Consider the following 14,978-nt stretch of genomic DNA (forward strand, 5'->3'; position numbering starts at 1 on the left):
GTATTTAAGAGGGTGTATAATGTCTGTTTTTAGGGCCTGAGGAAGATGCTAGTTCTGCATTGAAACGCGTAGCCACTTTCATTAATAAATCAGTCTTTTGTTACGTGACTATCTATTCCACGGTCTCATTTGCTTTAAAGTGTAGCAGCGCCAAAACAAGATCTGTTTTTTCTTCCTCCTACTCCACTATCCTTGCGGTGACCGGTTGGCTCACCAACTTTAGGTCTTGGCAGCAGCACACATTGGAAATTACTCCTCTAACCCTGGTTTTGATCGCTCCCAGGTGAGAGCACCATTGTATATGTTTGATATACTTTTATCCATCTGTTCATTTGCAGTATGTGGCGCTGTGCTTTTTGTTCTTCTCCCCATAATAATTCTTATGACATTGTCCCTTTAATAATTCTCCAGTTAGTATTTATTCCAATTTAAGGCTTCTAAATATTTTTGGACAGTCTGTTCCCTCGGTGTAATTGGTACAAAGGTGGAGATCAAGGGTTAGACAAAGTAATAAGCACTACACTTCATGTGTCAGACAGAAGTCTGGGATCTGCACTGGTCACAGCAATGGATTTTGGGTTCTCTTTAAGCACTTTTTTCGTGTTGGTTTTGACTCTTTTATTTATCTTGAACGTCTTAAACATTTTTAATAAAAATCAGGTCCAAAATTTTCCTCCTGGACCCAGATGTTGGCCACTAATTGGAAATTTGCATCTCTTGGATTTTAAGAAGCCTCAACGGACTTATCTAGAGGTAAGGACAATTCATCATCTCAATAAAAGACATTGTAGAAATCCGTACTGTAAATATAAATATGACTAAAAGTAAAGAAAAAAAGTGCATTATTATTTATTTTTTAAGTATATTTTTTTAATATTATATTCAAGCTTGCAAAGAAATACGGCTCGGTGATTAGTGTTCAAATGGGTATGAAAAAAATGGTGGTCCTAGCCGGATATGAGACGGTGAATGATGCTCTTGTCAATCATGCTGAAGAGTTTGGAGGAAGAGGAGTTGCTCGAATATTTAAGAATATGGACAAAGGAATGGGTGAGTATTTTTGGTTTTATTAATACTCTGGAGGATTGCATTGATTATGAAGAAAAAAACAGGACATGCCCGCAATCTATGGCATCTGCATATGACCCCCTCCAGCACACCCCAAAATGAATGCAGACCCCAGATCAGGGCCCCCTACACTAATACCGACTCTGTTCACCGTGCGGTATAAATGACATGTTATATTTATTCCATGGGTCGTTACGAGAACAGCGATACCAAATATGTATAGTTTTTCTATGTTTTATTATTTTTTTATGTTTTTTTATTTTGTATGAGGGATTGTTGTTGCTTTTTGGCATCATTTTGCATTTCGCCGAACTTATTGATAAACCATTATTCCTTTTTTCTATAAAGAAATGGGGGTGAACAAAAAACTGCAATTACAGAACTGCTGTTTAGTTATTCTTTTTAAATGTCATACACCCTGTTGTAATAATTTATTTTGTGTCATTAAAAATATTTTTTACTTTACATTTTATTATTGTATATATATATATATATATATATATATATATATATATTTTTTTTTTTGTTAGTTCCAATAGGGGACCTGAACTTGTAATTCTTTGATTACTTTCATAATAGATGGCAATACTCCTGTACATGTACATATATGTTAGGCACCAGGTGCCAAGGCAATCCATTCCCCCCCGTCGTTATTGGAGAACAGAAGCCCCGATGGACTTACAGGGGATGTCCCCTCCCTCTGTAAGACCACTTAGGTGTCACTATTTACCGTTGGAGTTATGTAAATTACAGCCGACAACTGCTGATAACATCCACATACCATAATAGTACCTGCTCCTAACGCCATACTTGGCCATGCAGGAAGGGGTTAATCTTGTATTGATGTCAATGGATCAATGTACAGTATAGCAGAACGCCAGCTTCTACGCATTGCTCAGCAGCCGATGTACCAATCCTGGTCTTGCTGCCGCCAGTCTCTTCATAATGCCGCGCACAATCTCTGCTACAACTTAAAGGGACAGACCTGGGTCAGCTGATCAGTGGTCAGCCTGTGACTGATCACCTCTGATTATTTAATCCTGCTCAGAGCTGCATCACAATTGGCAGGAGCAATAAGGTCCCTTCGCTCCTGTTCATTTGTGAAGCAGTTTGTTATTTGCTATTTTGGATGTGACCCGGAATGTTTTGTGCCTTGGGGTCACTGCCTGCCCTGACCTGTACCTGTCTAGTGTTGTATGAACTCTGCCAACCATAACCTCAGATTTATACGACCACACTATCAGCGGTTACTATTGGAGACTACTTCGGGAATGCCGTGTAAAGTCCATACCCCCGTAAAGGGCGTTCTAATGTGTAGATGGCACATCCCCTTATACTCTGTCCCCCGGTTTAGACCTAGCCAAATCTAATAGTGACATATTCAGTCTACGCTCCTGTCCTGAGGCCTAACCGTGACACAATAGGTGTACAGATGTAGCAGTCTTTAGCTTGACACTTAGGGTATGTTCACACGGTTATCAAAAAACATCTGAAAATACAGAGCTGTTTTCAAGGGAAAACCGCTCCTCATTTTCAACCATTTTTTAAGCAACTCGGGTTTTTCACTTCGTTTTTTACAGCAATTTTTGGAGCTGTTTTTCAATGGAGTCAATGAAAAACAGCTCCAAAAACAGATGAAGAAGTGACATGCACGTCTTTTTCACGGGCATTTTTTACACGACTGTTTCTCAAAAGGGCCGCGTAAAAAAAACGCCTCGTCGGAACAGAAAGCTGTTTTTCCCATTGAAATCAATGGGCAGATATTTGGAGGCATACAGCCCCCGCATTTTTAGCCATTTTTCAGGGCGTTTACGGCCTGAAAAAACGGCTGAAAATAGAACATACCCTTACGCGATGAATACACTGGGACAATAATCTTTTAGATGAGTTTTTCAATGGCTTTTGTTGTGTTAAGTGACTTTCATCTCCCTCTGTATCATAGTCACCACTGCTGCTTACATGACACCATATTGCACGCTATCTGGAACTGTGTCTTGTCTCTAGTTGGGTAAGCTAGGCTAGAGGCAGGTTAGGGGAAGCGTAACCCTATATCTACACTACCGTTCAAAAGTTTGGAGTCACCCAGACAATTTTGTATTTTCCATGAAAACTCACACTTATATTTATCAAATGAGTTGCAAAATGACTAGAAAATATAGTCAAGACATTGACAAGGTTAGAAATAATGATTTTTATTTGAAATAATAATTTTCTCCTTCAAACTTTGCTTTCGTCAAAGAATGCTCCATTTGCAGCAATTACAGCATTGCAGACCTTTGGCATTCTAGCTGTTAATTTGCTGAGGTAATCTGGAGAAATTTCACCTCATGCTTCCAGAAGCCCCTCCCACAAGTTGGATTGGTTTGATGGGCACTTCTTGCGTACCATACGGTCAAGCTGCTCCCACAACAGCTCTATGGGGTTGAGATCTGGTGACTGCCCTGGCCACTCCATTACAGATAGAATACCAGCTGCCTGCTTCTTCCCTAAATAGTTCTTGCATAATTTGGAGGTGTGATTTGTGTCATTGTCCTTTTGTAGGATGAAATTGGATCCAATCAAGTGCTGTCCACAGGGTATGGCATGGCATTGCAAAATGGAGTGATAGCCTTCCTTATTCAAAATCCCTTTTACCTTGTACAAATCTCCCACTTTACCAGCACCAAAGCAACCCCAGACCATCACATTACCTCCACCATGCTTGACAGATGGCGTCAGGCACTCTTTCAGCATCTTTTCAATTGTTCTGCGTCTCACAAATGTTGTTCTGTGTGATCCAAACACCTCAAACTTCAATTCGTCTGTCCATAACACTTTTTTCCAATCTTCCTCTGTCCAATGTCTGTGTGCTATTGCCCATATTAATCTTTTCCTTTTATTAGCCAGTCTCAGATATGGCTTTTGCTTTGCCACTCTGCCCTGAAGGCCAGCATCCCAGAGTCGCCTCTTTACTGTAGACGTTGACACTGGCGTTTTGCGGGCACTATTTAATGAAGCTTCCAGTTGAGGACCTGTGAGGCGTCTATTTCTCAAACTAGAGACTCTAATGTACTTGTCTTGTTGCTCAGTTGTGCAGCGGGGCCTCCCACTTCTCTTTCTACTCTGGTTAGAGCCTGTTTGTGCTCTCCTCTGAAGGGAGTAGTACACACCGTTGTAGGAAATCTTCAGTTTCTTGGCAATTTCTCGCATGGAATAGCCTTCATTTCTAAGAACAAAAATAGACTGTCGAGTTTCACATGAAAGCTCTCTTTTTCTAGCCATTTGGAGAGTTTAATCGAACCCACAAATGTAATGCTCCAGATTCTCAACTAGATCAAAGGAAGGTCAGTTTTATAGCTCCTCTTAACAGCAAAACTGTTTACAGCGGTGCTAACATAATTGCACAAGGGTTTTCAAGTGTTTTCTAATCATCCATTAGCCTTCTAACACAGTTAGCAAACACAATGTACTATTAGAACACTGGAGTGATGGTTGCTGGAAATGGGCCTCTCTATACACCTATGTAGATATTGCATTAAAAACAAGACGTTTGCAGCTAGAATAGTCATTTAGCACATTAACAATGTATAGAGTGTATTTCTGATTAATTTAATGTTATCTTCATTGAAAAAAACTGTGCTTTTCTTTCAAAAATAAGGACATTTCTGAGTGACCCTAAACTTTTGAACGGTAGTGTACATACCCATGTCAAGGCAGAGTAGCTTCTTGGCGACCCTCTAGCACACAGGACTTGAGGCCCCATTAGCCCCCTTAGCTATGCTCCTGCTTATTGTAAGCTGACCTGCCCCTTTGAAAGATTTACAGTCTTAACAGTCCAACAATTACTTGAGCTTCAGGTCTTGAACCATAATGCAGAAGTAAATAATCACATATTATAATCCTGAAAATCCCATTGCACCCTTCTAACTCCTCATTTAAACATCTACTGGTTGGTGTTCCTATCAAAACTGTCTGACACTACGGTCAAATCTGCACAACATTTTTGCAACATAGTGATATTGTGGATCCCAACCTACTCAGGTACCCCCAGTATATGATCCGACGGAGACAATGAACAAGATTTGTAATTGGATTGTCTGTATTATCTGGTTATAAAGGAAGTGGAGATTTATATAGGGTAGAGTACCCCAGTCCGGGAGTCCAGTACTCTAATCAGGTGTCTTCTAGTTATAAACTGTTGATCAGCACAATGAAGGGGCTGTCGCCGTGCATGGTAGAATAGCCCATCCAGGAAAACCCCTTTAAAAAAATCTTCAGTCTTCAGTGCGCTTAAAAAATACTAATGTTTTCAATGTTTCAGGCGTTATTTTTTCACGTGGCGAAAATTGGCAGACCATGAGAAGATTTATGATAACCACGTTACGGGATTTTGGCATGGGAAAAAGTGCCATAGAAGAGAAAGTTACTGATGAATGTGCCCACCTGACTAAATATTTTGCATCCTTTAAAGGTATAGTATGTGGTTACTAATACCATCAACATTAAAGGGATATTCCTATCTTAGACATTTATGGCATAACCAGAGGATATACTATAAATGTCTGATGGGTTTAGGTCCCGGAGCTGGGACCCTTGTCTATCTCGAAATCGGGGGTTCTCTGAACCCCATCCCCACCTAGTGCAGCAGCCGCTGGACACCACATTTAGGCTGATAATCAGGAGGGGTGGCTGGGATTAAATGTGGGACCCACATCTATCCGACATATATGGCATATTCTCCGGATATGCCATAAATGTCTAAGATGGGAAAACCCCTTTACATACTGATTGCCAGGACACCTAATGCATTGGTTTTGGGGCCAAACACCCTAAAAATACTGAGGGTTAGCTGAAAGAGAATTGTAAAGGAACTGGGTGAAAAGTATTAACTGTTTAGCATAAACTAATTTATTATTTTTTTGACCATTACCTCATTGTGTTTGGGTTAATTTGATTATATAATACTGGGGAATAGTTAAGGGGGTGCAGAGGTAGCAGTTACACCGGGACGCCAATGCATGAAGGGACCAAAAACTCCCTATACCACAAATGCAGACTAGCATTATAAATGGCACATGGTAGTTGGGGGCCCTGTTATAGATCTACAATTGGGGCCCGGCAGCTTCACGTTATGCCTCGGATACAATATAAACACTCCGCTTCTTCTTATTAATTTTTGTTCATTACTGTCTTTGTAGGGAAACCATTTGACAACTCTCTGATCTTGAATGCTTCTGTGGCAAATATAATTGTGGCAATTTTACTTGGGTATCGAATGGACTACGATGATCCCCAATTTAGGAAACTGTTAGATCTAACAAATGAGAATTTTAGACTTTTGGGAAATCCAATGGTTGCGGTAATATTACTAAAATCCTATTCTTTATATTTTTTACATTGATGATGAAGATGATTAGAAATGGAGGAATAATTTGCCAGATTAGACATTTCTAGAGAATGAATTCCCATTTCAGAGAAGCAATGCAGATGAGATTTTTAGAATTTTTAGAATGCAAATGTTGAGTTTTTATGAGACTCTTAGGGTAAGGCCACACGGTGCGTCGTTGATACGGTTTTGTTGAGTTTGAAAACCGCATGCGGTCAACTGCATGCGTTTTTTGTCTCTGTAATGCTGCAGCTCTGTTGCTTTTTTTTTTAAAGGAAATAATTGATGGACATAGTTTTCACCCGTGTTGAGGTTTGTGTATGTAGTTCATTACAATGCATTGCAGAACTGTTAGCAAAAACACAATCAGTTCAGCAAACACATTGGCAGCGCGGTCATTAACCGCATGCAGTTGGACATTACGAAGATGCAGTTAACTGCACAAAAAACACATTGTAATATAATAGCAGCCGTCTGTCCATAACACAAATTTCACCATTGACTTATATTGAAAAATGACCTGCTGCAGTTTAAAGACACAACATAAACGCACCGTGACTGCACCGTGTGGCCTTATCCTTAACGGGGTTGTCACAACTGGAAAACCCCTTTCTCGAAACTGAATCACTCCAGCGATGGGCTGGTCGTCAAGGATCAAGCTCCTGAAGTCTCTAGCGAATTCAACTTCTTATAGCAACACATTTCCCTTGCAGTTGAGAACAGAATACAAGAATATTTTTATTCACAGAGAGCAAACAGAGATCTTGAAAATGAATTAAAAACACAATGTATATTACTAATTTGAAAAACCTTTCAATAAACGATTATTAGCTGACCTACATACAAATGGAAATTCATATATTTCATCTTGCAGACTCCATAAGTTAGAAGGGAAGGACACTTAAGGGTTATATTGATTACTTTATAATAAAGCCGTAGAAGGAATAAAATAATAATAATAATTAAAAAAAAAAAATCTCTATTGAAGAATTCGATAGTTTGATCAAAGATCCAAAATATTAAAAAAGAAAAAAACCTTGGTTTTATAGAGCCAAATTTGACCAATTATTTAATAATTAAAAAAACAAAAACAAACACCTATCAAATTAACTTATATTCCGTCTCCTGTTGAGCAAATTAGCTTCATATCACTAAGGGGAGAAAAATATGAAATGTTACTTATCACAATCTATTTTTGTTCTTTTAACAGCTCTCTAACATATTCCCGTTCCTCTGGTTTTTCCCCGGTAGTCACAAAACCATTGTGAAAAATGTAGAAGAATTGATTGACTTTATTAGAAGAACATTTGTAGAACATCTGAAGAACTTGGATAAAAATGATCAAAGAAGTTTAATTGATGTATACCTCGTAAGACAAAAAGAGGTACTGTAAGTTTTGGGTTTTCTGAATGTTATATGGTGGTCATTTCAACATGCCTGATCCTTTGTTCCCACAGGAAATTAGCCGCTGCCACACCTCCCACTCTATTGAAGTAAACATGCACACTTGGCCGAGCATGTGGGGTCGGGACAAATTACTGATCAAATGTTCGGTGGACAGTTATTTAATGTGCATGGCCACCTTTGGTTCTTTAGTGCTTAGCTATTGATGTGGCCATTAATCCATAGTAGAAGCATAGATGTGCTCAGTATGTATACAATATATAAGCCACCATAACATTAAAACCACCTGCCTAATATTGTGTGGGTCTCCATCGTGCCTCCATAACAGCCCTGACCCGTCATGGCATGGACTCCACAAGATCTCTGAATGTGTCCTGTGGTATCTGGCACCCAGACGTTAGCCGCAGATCTCCTAAGTCCTGTAAGTTGTGACTTATTAGACCAGAAGACCACCTTCTTCCATTGCTTAATGGCCTGATGATTACGTGATAATTCTAGGCACTTTTGGACACGGACAGCTAGGCAGACCCAAATGCATAAAAACTGTGATTCCTTGTGTGTACTTACAACTTTCTATCATAGTCAGCCGTAAGTTTTTCAGCAATTTGTGAATCTGGTTTGGACTGGAGTATAACATGCAAAAACAGACCCAGTATATCCTTTAAGAATATTGTAAGGTGAAATAACTTGCTGACTGTTCACTTTATCTACTGATTTATTGTACAGGAAGCAGGAAACCCTCAATCATATTTTCACGATGGGAATCTAACAAGAGTTGTAAGAAACTTGTTTTCAGCCGGAATGGAGACAACGTCCACCACACTGCACTGGGGTCTTCTACTGATGATAAAATATCCAAAACTCCAAGGTACAAGTGGAGCAGAGATGAGATTGTCATTTAGATAAACTCTTGGTGCTATCACAATATGTTATTTATTGCATCTGACTAAACATGTGAGGCCATCCATGTAATTAATTTGAGGTTTTCGTTGGGACTTTAGTTGAACCAACTCCATATTGTAGGGTTATTACAATGCAAAATGCAAAAAAAAAAGTAAGAAATGGGGTGCAAACAGATGTTCTTGAAATTTAAGCACTCCTTCTGTATCCCCTTGACAACACTACATTCTCCAGTCTTTAGTAGTCCTTAGGGACATTGCATGGATCCAAAATCACCATCTCTATCAATGTCCACATATATGTGAAAAAAATAAGTAAAATAATTCACATATAAACAGGTATACTGGAAGTTACAGCCCCAAAACGTATAGTAGCCCTGATTTTGTGACAACATTTTCTTCTTTGTGCTGTAATGGTTTTCTTGGAGCCATTCCATGGAAGCCAAAATCCCCATCCCCATCAATGTCCTTACATATACACATATAACTACTATAACTCAAGCCAGATAGGATGTGAACATTGATGTTCTGTAGATGGTGATTTGAACCCACACAATGACCCTATGATAACAAGGACCCTCGGTCAGTCATGTAGTAACTTTCAGTCCAGTGTATACAAAATAATTCCCCATGGAGGACTATGGGAACATCTTGACTTATTGCCGGATTGTTTTTATCTTACTTAGAAAAGGTTCAAGGGGAGATTTCAAGAGTTGTTGGATCTGCACAGCCCATGTACAGCCACCGAGGCCAAATGCCCTTCACAAATGCAGTAATACATGAAGTCCAGAGGTTCTCTGACATTCTCCCTCTCAGCTTGGGCCATGAAACAACCAAAGACGTGACCTTTAAAGGATATTTTATTCCAAAAGTAAGTAAATTGTATGAAATGTGCAATTATTTTGCTATAGTTTTATTAATCACATCAATGTTAACTGGCCCTGCAAATTATAAGATCAGCAGATACTACCCAATGTGTTCTCTTCAAGGGGTTGTCCAGGCATGGACAACTGATGACCTATCCACAGGATAGGTCATCAGTATATAATCGGTGGGGGTCCGACACCCGCACGAACAGCTGCTTCAGCTGCCCCCGGGCGCTGGATGTTATGCAGTACTGCAGCTCAGCCGCTATTCCATGACCAGAGCCATCTCCTTCCGGCATGGGCATCCGGTGTCAGCAGGCAGACAGAGCAACTGATCGGTGTCGGACACCCACAGATCATATACTGATGACCTATCCTGTGGAATATGGGCATATGGACAGGTGTTTAAGGGTTAACACTAGGGATCTGGTATGGACTAGAAGTATAAAATGTACAACAAACCCAGTATATAAAATTAACCTAAATCATGTGTTGTTCCATCCTCTCTGCCCAATGCACATGGCCAACACAAATCTGTATTAGACTGCTAAGGGCCATATTATAGCTTCATGTACTTCCGATTTCATAAGTGGCATGTCTTATTGCATATCTAAATATGGCGGTATTCTCCTAGAGGATAATACAGTACCTCACAGAAACACTGCCAGCCTTAGTGGTGTGCAAACTGCGCAGTCACACAGGGCACATCAGCTGCTCTTGCTGAAGGGGCGTCACATATGGCCTGGCACCCATGGCCGGGGACCACTACAAATCTTACTCGGAATTGTATATCATACTTGAATTTGTTAATTGGTCTTCATATGTTGGTATTATTTGAGCACTATATGGCGGTATTCATTTTGTGCGGCACTGCTACTTAGCCATGGTGCAGTATATTATTTTTGCAGTATTTTTTCTGGTGGCAGCACTCTATAGTATTGTTATTTAGGCAACTCTATGGAAGTGTCATCAGGACAACTTATGGCACTATTATTTAGGCATTATACGATATGGCACTTATATAAGGCACTGTATGGTAATGTTATTTAAGTATACTGCATCAAGTATGCATGACTGTACACCATATGTGTGTGGGACACCTACAGAAGGTACTGCACACGGCACCATCCAACGTAAGTCTGGTCCTACATGGAAACACCATATGACGGCAAGCCTAGTGCTTCATAATACAGACCTGTAGCCACTGTCTTCCACCGTACAGGCCTTGCCACATGCATGAAGCCTTATACAGATGCAGGAGAGCCGAGTTTGTTGTTTTACATAATTGATTGTGATATCATAATATGGTTTTCTTTAAGACTGCAAGGAAACCTACTGAGTGATCATAACGGTTCAATGTCAAATTCAGCTCTGCTACATCAGTTTTTTAAGTAAGAAAATTATCTGCTTCAGAATAACAAAAATATCTGGTGTGATGTATAAATAGAGAGCTCATTGCCATATGCTATTTCATAAATTCTATTCATTATCCCTAGGGGACCTATATTATCCCATTATTGACCTCAGTATTGAAAGACATAACACAGTTTGAGAAACCTGAAGAGTTCTATCCGAATCATTTTCTTGACTCCAAGGGAAACTTCATGAAGAAAGATGCCTTCATGCCATTCTCTGCGGGTAAATATAACAGTATAAATATGGCACATGACATAGTAAAATTACAATAATACAACACTTTTGGGACCACCTCGGTGCCAGTCTATAAGATAAAGATGCTGAACCATCACCCAGGTCTTTTCTACTCTTCAGATTGGAAGGTCTCCAATGATGACACAATAACGACAAATATCCGGGGGATAGAGTAACATGAACACCCAGTCCATCTGCCTGATTTTAGGGACACATTTCACCATGTCCCAGGAGACTTTGTAGAGGGGTTTTGGTAATTTCCTAGAAATTCACCATAACTTGTTATACATTGCCCAGTTGTCAAAGGATAATCTTTACAACAGGAAGCTGCAGAGAACATATAAAGCAAAAGTCTTCTAGACCAGCGCCTGAGGATCCACATATGTATAAAAATAGGCTGATGCTGGATTAAAAAGGTGTAGTAGTCCTGCACTTAAGGTCCATGATGGTGGGTCTACAAGGCATCCCCAGCAGTGAAGTCCACATTTTTCAAGTGTCCATATCTTCTAGGGTCCTCATCTATAGGCGCTCTAAAGCTTTCCAAAACCTCCTAAACTGATGTTAGATTGGTGGTTGATGGTGGTTGGTGGTTGATGGTACGGAACCACTGACCGAGGTTTTGAAGCATTGACGACCTATTCTCATTTTTGGAGCAAGTTCGATTTTTTTGTGCTGTCCATCAATTGGACAAAGTCTGCCCTTTTCCTGCTAGATCCTCCTCTTACACCTGCGGTAGAAAACGGTCCCTTGTGTGTCTGAAAATAAAATCAAAGGATTAAACTGATTAAATCATTGAAGGATTATGTGGCCTTGGCAGTCAAACTTTACTAGTTCAAGATTCTTAGCAAAGTTGATGTATAGATAGTACTGCCCTCTTGGCTAAGCCAACCTGATTAACATGACAATGATCCCCCAGGTGCTCTATGCCCTGTGAAATCCCCCTGATTTGGATGCTAGGATACAAGGTTTCTTTAGCATAGGGTCCCAATAATTAAATTGTAAAAAACTACAGTTGCCTAAAGACAAGGGGTATTGGCAAAGTTCCGGCACTTCAGGGGGTGGCAGTCTCTTGACCACTGAGACTCAAGTGGGACCCAATGGAGAAAATTGTTCAATATTTGGCTCGTGGTACCCTGCTATTGGAGGCACTGAAAGCTCAAAGGTTTTGGAGAGAAGCTATTGGAAGGCCCGCCATCTTACTTGTGTGGTGGGAATGTAAAAGATGTTAGTTATTTCAGACTGCTCTAAATTTTTCGCCTATATAGAATAATCCATATTTGTGCCAATTCTGTCAATTAGAACGTTTTAAAGCGTGGGAACAACTAAGGATTAAAGGGGTTGTCCGAGATGTAATGACTTTGTTTTAATGCATGTAATTTATAAATGTCAATATATTTGTAATATACTTACATTTTCCAAAGTAGCCCCGTTTCCAGATCCTGCCGTGGGGAACTTGAAGGGTGACGTCACTCTCTGCTCTGGGTCTGGTCGCTTTGTTGATTTTCAATTATTTTCCGGGTATACGACACGTCACTTGTCACGTGGTGTATGTCGGCTTGTTCTGTTGTAACGCGCATGCGCGGCCCCTGCTGTTTATCTCGAGAACAGCAGGGACCGTGAGAACAGCAGTGCATGCGCGTTACGGGTTGTGAAGCAGAACAAGCCGATATACACCACGTCACAAGTGACGTGTCGTAAATAAAGCAAAGAATTCAAGATCAACAAAGCGGCCTGACCCAGAGCAGAGAGTGACGTCACCCGTGAAGTTCCCCACGGCAGGATCTGGAAACGGGGCCACTTTGGAAAATGTAAGTATATTACAAATGTAGTTACATTTATCATTTACAAGCATTAGCACAAAGTCATTTAATCTCGGACAACCCCTTTAAGTATATTTTCCAATAAAATACGGAAGGAGTGATTATAACCTTTCAACAGATCCAGAAGGAGTTTGGACTAGCTAACTTGTCTCCGTTTTTCAGGTGAGGCTCTTCAGGCCCAAGTAGTCGAGTTGGGAATAATTTTTTTTGTGGAAATTAGACCATAGATTTCAATCTACTACATAAAAGGAGCTCATATCCATGATATGTGGGTTGATGCTGGCTAAACATCTAGTTAAGCAATCTATAATGGGAGCGTTATGAAGGCCCCATTTCGAAGGAAATCGGGAAGATGTGGTGGCATCACTGACTAAACTAGTGTCCTGTAATGTAGTACAGCATAGTTTGTGCAACAGAAATAATTGCAAAGTCAAACAGACCTTTCAAATACTGCAGAGCATGGAGTTGAGGGCTGATGTAGGAGTCCCTGGTGCCCAGAGGATACAATGAATTTCAAACATATGCTGTGGTCATGTGGACACCTGACTAGGTTTTTGTAGGGAGGTGGTAGAGTTAATCCACAGGGTGTATGGTGCTTCCTTACTCTTGGAGCCGGGAGTGGCCCTCTTAGGATATTATATTTCATTTGATTGTGTGCACCATTGTCCTGCAATCATTTTAACTTCAAAGTAGAAGCTTTGAAACCCTTAAATATGTGGACCCTACCACAAAGAGTGGCCTGTGGACCTATTTCCAAGTACAGTAGGTATAAAGACATCTGATGGTCCATCATTTTTTATTATCCTGCACCTTAGTGGTTCCTAGGATTCAAGATCATTGGAATTTTACTGTATTCAAATTTCTGGCCTATGATACAACTCTTGTCATTTTTCATTATAGGTCGGAGAGCCTGTGCTGGAGAGACACTTGCAAGAATGGAGCTCTTTGTCTTTTTTACAAGCCTATTACAGAAATTCACCTTCTGTCTCCCCCCGGGGGTCACTGATGTGGACCTGTCGTCTGTTGTTGGATTAACAAATGCACCAAAACCGCAGATGATTTGCGCTGTGCCTCGCTATTAAAATAAATCTGCAGTGTTTCGCAATGGACCTGCATTTACAATATAAATGTTTTAAATTATTTTAGATTATCATTTACATTACCAAATCTACATCATGAAAGTACTTGTATGGATGAACCACAGGTAAATAAACAGGGCTCCTCCTGCAGCTGTGGTTCTCAAGAATTGTGCTCAAAGATTTAATTTAAAGGGAATGTATCATGAATAAGTTAAACATATTTGGTGGTGTCGTTTGTTGTTTTATATGCAGTTTTTGCAATGGCCACTAGAGCAATGACAATAGGCTGATGCTCCCAGTCCCTGTAATCTGCAGTTTGATTGTCAGCTTTTCTGTATAGACTGGAATAGCAGTGTCATCTCATTATAATTTTGAGAGCGAGTAAACTACAGCTCTGTTGTACTGCTAGGAGCATAGATAAGGCAGGATATTAACACTATACTCTATATATACGGATAAGGCTCTTGTCAGTCCCTAGTTTCTGTAGGGCTATACCACATCACCTTTTGGAGAATGTAATAAGTCATACTAAAAACAGGGATCTGTTCGATGATTTGGGATTTTTTTCAATTCAATAAATATTCATTACTACGAATGTATGTGTTTGAAACATTTTGTTTTATTTATTTCTGTTCTCCCCCGATTCGGCAGGAAGTAAATAGCAAGAATTTCTGTAAATCTGGAACCTGGTAAATGATTTGTTTCATTTATTGTTAGAACTGTGTTGGATTTACTCAAGATGGAAAGATCACCAGGAAGACAAGCACGTGGCAGCAGAAACATATGATGTTTTCCCATAAAATCCCCAAAATAGACTTTCCTGGCAG

At 40.0% G+C, this 14,978-nt stretch overlaps 1 protein-coding gene across 1 annotated transcript; it reads left to right on the forward strand.

The window, feature by feature from the left end:
- The first annotated feature begins 508 nt into the window (after positions 1-508).
- LOC142759062 (cytochrome P450 2K1-like) lies at positions 509-14,746 on the forward strand. Its single transcript, XM_075860897.1, has 9 exons — positions 509-753; positions 888-1,050; positions 5,369-5,518; positions 6,246-6,406; positions 7,644-7,817; positions 8,564-8,705; positions 9,423-9,607; positions 11,099-11,240; positions 13,973-14,746. Exons 1-9 carry the CDS (start codon positions 568-570, stop codon positions 14,152-14,154), a joined length of 1,485 nt encoding a protein of 494 aa, XP_075717012.1. The 5' UTR covers positions 509-567; the 3' UTR covers positions 14,155-14,746.
- The last annotated feature ends 232 nt before the right edge of the window (positions 14,747-14,978 follow it).

The sequence above is a fragment of the Rhinoderma darwinii genome, chromosome 4 (assembly GCF_050947455.1).
Source record: "Rhinoderma darwinii isolate aRhiDar2 chromosome 4, aRhiDar2.hap1, whole genome shotgun sequence".
NCBI classification, from domain to species: domain Eukaryota; kingdom Metazoa; phylum Chordata; class Amphibia; order Anura; family Rhinodermatidae; genus Rhinoderma; species Rhinoderma darwinii.

Bases quoted from the DNA above. Each gene is read 5' to 3' on its own strand.
- LOC142759062 (XM_075860897.1), top strand. From the start codon at position 568: ATGGATTTTGGGTTCTCTTTAAGCACTTTTTTCGTGTTGGTTTTGACT. The intron at 5,519-6,245 runs GTATAGTATGTG...CTGTCTTTGTAG, and splicing joins ATATTTTGCATCCTTTAAAG to GGAAACCATTTGACAACTCT. The intron at 9,608-11,098 runs GTAAGTAAATTG...CATTATCCCTAG, and splicing joins AAGGATATTTTATTCCAAAA to GGGACCTATATTATCCCATT.